At 49.1% G+C, this 7,142-nt stretch overlaps 1 protein-coding gene across 1 annotated transcript; it reads left to right on the forward strand.

Moving 5' to 3' along the window:
• On the forward strand, nucleotides 1–6,370 carry LOC118089640 (macrophage-expressed gene 1 protein-like). The gene is made up of 2 exons (XM_035124397.2): nucleotides 1–190; nucleotides 3,251–6,370. The coding sequence occupies exon 2, from the start codon at nucleotides 3,287–3,289 to the stop codon at nucleotides 5,456–5,458; it is 2,172 nt and encodes a 723-aa protein (XP_034980288.1). The 5' UTR covers nucleotides 1–190; nucleotides 3,251–3,286; the 3' UTR covers nucleotides 5,459–6,370.
• Nucleotides 6,371–7,142: the final 772 nt, after the last annotated feature.

Below are 7,142 nucleotides of genomic sequence, written 5' to 3' on the forward strand. Positions count from 1 at the left end.
CTCCACCAATGGGATTGGGCAGTTGAAGTTCCTCTTTTATTTTCTTTTTGCTGCCCCCTCCCCTCCCCTGATTTGCCTGCCCGCCCTCTTTGAAAACCCCCGAAAAGGAAAGGAATTCAAGTGTGCAAAGCAAGCTGAGCTGTCCATTTAAGAGAGAAGCAAGCAGAGGAGCTGGGAAGACACAAGTCAGGTAAGGCACAACTTTTTGGGACCTCTAGAGGGGCATCTCTCTTAGGTAAGCTTTCGGATCATCGCTGTTTTGCTATTTCATGGGTGAGGTTCGGCCCTCTCATGGCAAATTCATCTTGTGCAGTTTAGGTGGATTTGGTGATCTTGTGCAGCAAACACACTCCCCCCACCAGAAAAAAGAGGACTCTTTACCTGTATTGTTACAGAAAATGTGGGTGCGAGGCTGCTCTGCCACCCAGCTCGTCGGGCACGAGCCCGCGGTCCACTGTGGAATGTGCAGGGGAAAGTGTGAGGCAACCATTGCAGGATATATAGCCTTTACGCAAACAAATCAGAATGAATGCTCAAAGAACGGGTCGTTTGGAAGCAACCTTTGGAGAAAGCTCAGGGCCCATACCAGTTTTGTCAGAAATGGTCCCATCCCTGACTTTTATTTGACACACACACCCCTCACCACACACTGCTTGTCATAAATAGTACCTGGATAGCTCAGTCGGTAGAGCATGAGACTCTTAATCTCAGGGTCACCCCATGTTGTGCAAAAGATTCCTGCCTTGCTCGGGTTTGAACTATCTGACCCTTTTGTTCCCTTCCAATTCAATGATTAACAGAAGGCAAATAGCACCAGGAACAGGCTGTTTATACCCCGCCCTCCCCAGTCAAAACCGGGCTCAGGGCGGCTCACACCAATAAAATTACAATAAAACATAAAAAACAATTAAAATACAGTATTAAAATTTAAAATGCAGCCTCATTTTAAGTAATCCATAAATCCAAGCCATGAGGGAGGAAAAACACAGGGGTCAGACTAAGTCCAACCCAAAGGCCAGGCGGAACAGCTCTGTCTTGCAGGCCCTGCGGAAAGATGACAAATCCCGCAGGGCCCTGGTCTCCTGTGAAAGAGCGTTCTACCAAGTTGGGGCCAATACTGAAAAGGCCCTGGCCCTAGTAGAGGCCAATCTAGCCACCTTATGGCTTGGGATATTAGGCACCCAGGCTGTTTTTCTCTCTAAAATTAAAGTGGCCAGGTGAACATACCTCATTTGTATCTTGACCATTAGGATTTTGTAACAAAAACAATACCATATATGTGGGTGTTCCATGTCCCACTTCTGTTGTGAATGGTGTTTATTTTGCATGCATTTTATTTATATTTAGATAAAGATGACGTAAATAGGTTTTTAACTTTTGATTTTATTGCTATTTTAATGGTTTTTTTATTCTGGAAGTTTTTGTTCATTAAACAGTATATAAATCTTGTGAGACAATTAAATACATTTCAGGGTTTTTTTAAAAAATAAATACTTTATTAGAAAAGAAAAAAAGAAACTACACACAAAACAAACTTAAAGAACCAGACATATTTACCATAAGAAATGTTATCTAATGAAAACCTTAGATATATTGGAATATAATAAGAACATTGGAAGAATACTGCTGGGTCAGGCCAAAGGCCACTCTAGTCAAAGAATATATAGAATTGTAGCGTTGAAAGGGACCCTGAGTGCCATCTAGTCCAACCCCCTGCAATGCAGAAATCTCAAGTATCCATGACAGAAGGCCATCCAATCGCTGCTTAAAAACGTCTAAGAAAGGAGACTCCACAACCTCCTGAGGAAGACCGTTCCACTGTCAAAGAACTGATACTGTCAGAAAGTACTTCCTGATGTTTAGTTGAAATCTCCTTTCTTGTAATTTGAATCCACTTGTTCAAGTCCTACCCTCCAGAGCAGGAGAAAACAAGCTTTTTCCATCCTCCATGTGACAGCCATTAAGTTATTTGAACATACCCAGCTCGTTCAATTGTTCCTTATAAGGTTTTGTTTCCAGACCCTTGATCATCTTGGTTGCCCTCCTCTGCACATGTTCCAACTTGTCAACATCCTTCTTAAATTGTGGTGCCCAGAACAGGACACCATATTCCAGATGTGGTCTGACCAAGGCAGAACAGAGTGCAAAATTGTCTCTCATCCGAGGCAGAATAGTCCAGCATCCTCTTCTCACAGTGGCCAACCAAATGCCAACAGGAAACCCGCAAGCATAAATACATCTTTTAAAAACCTACATTGATATTTTAGCATAAGGTAAAAGGTAAAGGGACCCCTGACCGTTAGGTCCAGTTGCGGACGACTCTGGGGTTGCGGTAGGGACCCAGGTGGCGCTGTGGTTAAACCACTGAGCCTAGGGCTTGCTGATCAGAAGGTCAGCGGTTCGAATCCCTGTAACGGGGTGAGCTCCCGTTGCTTGGTCCCAGCTCCTGCCAACCTAGCAGTTCGAAAGCACGTCAAAATGCAAGTAGATAAATAGGAACCGCTACAGCGGGAAGGTAAACGGCGTTTCCATGTGCTGCTCTGGTCTGCCAGAAGCGGCTTTGTCATGCTGGCCCCATGACCTGGAAGCTATACGCTGGCTCCCTCGGCCAATAATGCGAGATGAGCGCGCAACCCCAGAGTCGGTCACGACTGGACCTAATGGTCAGGGGTCCCTTTACCTTTACCTTTTACCTGGGGTTGCGGCACTCATCTCACTTTATTGGCCAAGGGAGCTGGCATAGAGTTTCCGGGTTGTGTGGCCAGCATGACTAAGCCACTTCTGGTGAACCAGAGCAGCGCACGGAAACACCATTTACCTTCCTGCCAGAGCGGTACCTATTTATCTACTTGCACTTTGACGTGCTTTTGAACTGCTAGGTTTGGAGGAGCTGGGACCGAGCAACGGGAGCTCACCCCGTCACGGGGATTCCAACCACCGAGCTTCTGATTGGCAAGCCCTAGGCTCTGTGGTTTAGACCACAGTGCCACCCGCATCCCATAAGGTAAAGGTAAAGGGACCCCTGGCCGTTAGGTCCAGTCAGGGACGACTCTGGGGTTGCGGCACTCATCTCGCTTTATTGGCCGAGGGAGCCGGCGTACAGTTTCTGGCGTACAGTTTGATATTTTAGCATAGAAGTGGGCAAAAAAGAAACACGAGGCAATTTTCTTGAGGTGAACTGAAGTCCACAAAAACTTTATAAATGTGTTTTGTTTATTAGAGGCTACATGACTTGTGTGTTGTTTTTCAGGGCTGTGCATGTAAGTGGCCTTTCCCTTTCTCCAGCATGGCACTTTGGCTTTGGCCTCTCCTGATTTTCCTGAGGGCAGAAGATGCAGGAGCCCAGGATCCAGTCAGCTTCAAGGCCTGTAAGAGGGATCCTGGTGAGAAAGTGCTGGAGGTACTGCCAGGGGGTGGCTGGGACAACTTGCGCAACATAGAGATGGGGATGGTGATGAGTCTCAACTACTCCCAGTGCCGGACCACAGAAGATGGCGAATACCTCATTCCCAACAATGTTTTTGTGCTGCCCCTCAAGAAGAGCACGGTGGAACTGCACTCTGAGATCATTCAGGACTGGCAAAACTACACGGATGCCTTCGCCCAGTCTGTCAACGCTGACATTTCCTTCCTTCCGGTGCTTAACGGAAAGTTCTCGGATGGCTCCCAGGAGACCAAGGTGCACAACGTCTATGACGAGACAGTCACCACACGGGTGCAGGCCCGGTACCACATCTACTCCGTCAAAGCTCTCCCGTCCATGGCTTTCCACGAGGAGTTTCGCCGTCAGCTTGTGAACATAGGCAACCACCTAGAGAACAATCAGAGCCGGTCTGCTGAGTACCTCGCAGAGCTGCTGGTGCTCAACTACGGCACACACGTCCTCACAGCTTTGGAAGCTGGAGCCAGCCTGATACAGGAGGACCAGGTGAAGCGCAAGTTTCTGTTGGAAAAGGCCTCGGAGAAAGCAGGCATCACTGCCTCAGCCTCAGTGACTTTTTTCAGCAAGGTGAACCTGGGAATGGGCTTCTCCTCGCAGGTCTGGGACAATCTGACTAAGAGCTACATCGACAACACCGTGGATTCCAAGATGGAGAGCTGGGGCAGTGTGCCCTTCTACCCTGGCATCACCCTCCAGAAGTGGCAAGAAGGCATCCCTAACAGCTTAGTGGCTATAGGCAAGTCTGGAAGGCCTCTGCCATTCTTCATCACTCCCGAATCTTTGCCGGAACTGCCCGAGCCTACCGTTCGGCGAGTGGCCGCTGTGGTGGAAAGGGCAATCCTCCTCTACTACGCTGTCAACACCCACCCAGGCTGCCTCAAGCCCGAGTCCAGTAACTTCAACTTCCAGGCCAACGTAGACGACGGGTCGTGCCAAAACCCCAACACGAACTTCACCTTTGGGGGAGTCTTCCAGGAATGCCACGGCGTGTCTGGCAGGGACACCGAGGAACTCTGCCAGGCCTACCGGATAAAGAACCCACTGACCGGCGGCTCTTCTTGCCCAGCCAACTTCTCTGCTGCCCTTCTGCACGGCGAGCAACGCACCGCCAGCAAGCCCAAGACGGAATGCCACCAGCAGTGCCACACCTGCTACCTTTTCCTTTCCTGCTGCGATACCGTTTGCGGCATCCGCTACTATCCCAGCACGGTGAAGTTTAATGCCTACTGGTGTGCTGCCACGGGCCCCGTCCCCCAAGACTCAGGTTTTCTCTTTGGAGGACTGTACACTACTGGGAACGAGAACCCGGTTACCAAGACCCGTGCCTGCCCGGCCTACTTCTTCCCCCTGGTGCTGTTTAATAATCTGAAGGTGTGTGTCAGCAGCGACTATGAGATGGGATCTCGGTTCGCGGTGCCCTTTGGGGGCTTCTTTAGCTGCCAGTCTGGCAATCCTTTGGCTGGATTACTGAAGGGGCAGAGCCCTGGGGTCCTCCAGGATTTTTTCTACCAGGACTCCCCTACCAAATACCCCATGAAATGCCCAGCTGGGCATAGCCAACATAAGGCCTACTTGAGCGATGGCTGCCAAATCCTCTATTGCTTGCAGGCCGGGACCCTTTTTGCCCAGCAGCTAGCCCCCCTCAAGCTCCCACCCTTCTTGCGTTCTCCCTCCACAAATTCCAGCCTTCCTGACACCATCCTGGTGCAGTCTGACGGTAGCCAAGCCTGGGTGAAAACACATGAAAGCGGGAGCTGGAGGCTGGCCATTGCCACTGATAAGAAAGAGATAGCTCTGCTTTTGGATGGGCAGGATCATTCTAAACTCTCAGGAGGTTCCATCGCTGGAATCTCAATAACAGTCCTTGCTGCTTTGGCCATTACCATGGCAATCGCAGTTTACAAAATCCGGCACTTTAAAAGCAGAGGGTACCAGGAGCTGTCAAACGAACGTCTAGTACAGGATGAAGAAAACTACGGAGCCACAGAAACTACTCCAGAACTCAGCGCTGCCTGAGGCAACTTTTACCAGGGCTCCAGAAATAAGACACACACTTTCATTGGGGAGTAGGTGCACAGGTAACAGGGGCAGAATACTGACTGGTGGGCGAAAGCAAGCATTAGCATGGATGTGGAGCCCTCATCCCACAATAAACACCCACCTGAAAGCACACTGCATTGTGTAGATTGTAAAGATACGCTTGCTATTGCAAAGAGCATTAAGGGAACCTCTAAACATTGCTGGACTCCCATCAGAGCCAGGCAGCAAGACCAATGGGCACATGGGACGTCACAGGCTCTGCCATCGCTCTGTGAAGAATGGGCAAGGCAAAGCCCTGAGCAGAAACAACATTATAAGGGCCTTGTCAGGTTACTCAGCCTTTTATATATCAGGTTGTGCTTCCTCACTCTCTGGTTGATGTGGGGGTTTTATACTATAGCGCTTTGCCTCAGTTTCTAAACCGAGCTGTTCATCGTCTCCTAGTACTCTGTTATGAGGTGATGCAACAAATGCACACAAAACATCCCTCGGGCAGCCGCCCAAAGCTGCTTTTCCTAATCAAATAAATTTCAATGTTTTTAAAAAGGACTTTTACAACTTGTGTGACAGCTTGTTTTATGAGCGTATTACTATCTTTGTGCTAATTTGTGGTGTTGGGAGGAGGGGGCTATTGATTTGGAAGAGGAGATTGAGCAATGCAACATCCCTGCTTGTTCCAGATGGGCAATCCTATCCTGATATCATGGCAAAAACAGTGTTTTGCGGCGCCTTAAAGACTAACAGATTTATCACAGCTTAAGCTTTTTTGTTGCCTAAAGCCCACTTCATCAGATACATCTGCATTCTAATCCATGACAAATTATTCCGTAATAAACCCATTTGGGCTGAATCCAACGCAGCTGTTCCACTTGTGCAATGGAACTTCCCACTCTTCTTCATGGGTGTAGCCAGGATTCTTGTTGGGGGGTGCTGGAATTTGTTAGGGGGGGCAGGACTTTCGTTAGGGGGGGAACTGATGTGATTGGTCAGTTGGTTAAGTATTTCTATTGTTTTACTTGATGGGGGGCAGCTGCCCCCCAGCTGCCCTGGCTATACTCATGCTCCTCTTTACTCCCCTGCAGCCCCAAAATCTGATTGAGGGTTGTGGGGGGAGGGGCCACCTGGAGAAAATTTTGAGGGGCATGCGAGGAGGGAATGGGGACATTCTGATGCACGAGCAGAATGCCACCCATGTAGCATTAGATCAGGCGCCCCCAAACTCAGCCCTCCAGATGTTTTTGGCCTACAACTCCCATGATCCCTAGCTAGCAGGACCAGTGGTCAGGGATGATGGGAATTGTAGTCCAAAACATCTGGAGGGCCGGGTTTGAGGAAGCATGCATTTGATCAAGCCTTAGTCCAGGCATCCCCAAACTGTGGCCCTCCAGATGTTTTGGCCTACAACTCCCATGATCCCTAGCTAAGAGGACCAGTGGTCAGGGATGATGGGAATTGTAGTCCAAAACATCTGGAGGGCTGAAGTTTGGGGATGCCTGCCTTAGTCTTTAACATGCCACAAGCCCCAACCTATATTAGGGATGCTGCAATTAAATCTTGGGAGCTTCAAGAAAAAGACGCTTGAGTGCATTATAGAATACCCCTCCCCAAGGAGCTGGATTTTCAGGAGTCATTACTTCTTTATCCAACCCTTATCCAAGGA

This window comes from Zootoca vivipara, chromosome 1, assembly GCF_963506605.1.
Source record: "Zootoca vivipara chromosome 1, rZooViv1.1, whole genome shotgun sequence".
NCBI classification, from domain to species: domain Eukaryota; kingdom Metazoa; phylum Chordata; class Lepidosauria; order Squamata; family Lacertidae; genus Zootoca; species Zootoca vivipara.

Bases quoted from the DNA above. Each gene is read 5' to 3' on its own strand.
- LOC118089640 (XM_035124397.2), top strand. From the start codon at position 3,287: ATGGCACTTTGGCTTTGGCCTCTCCTGATTTTCCTGAGGGCAGAAGAT.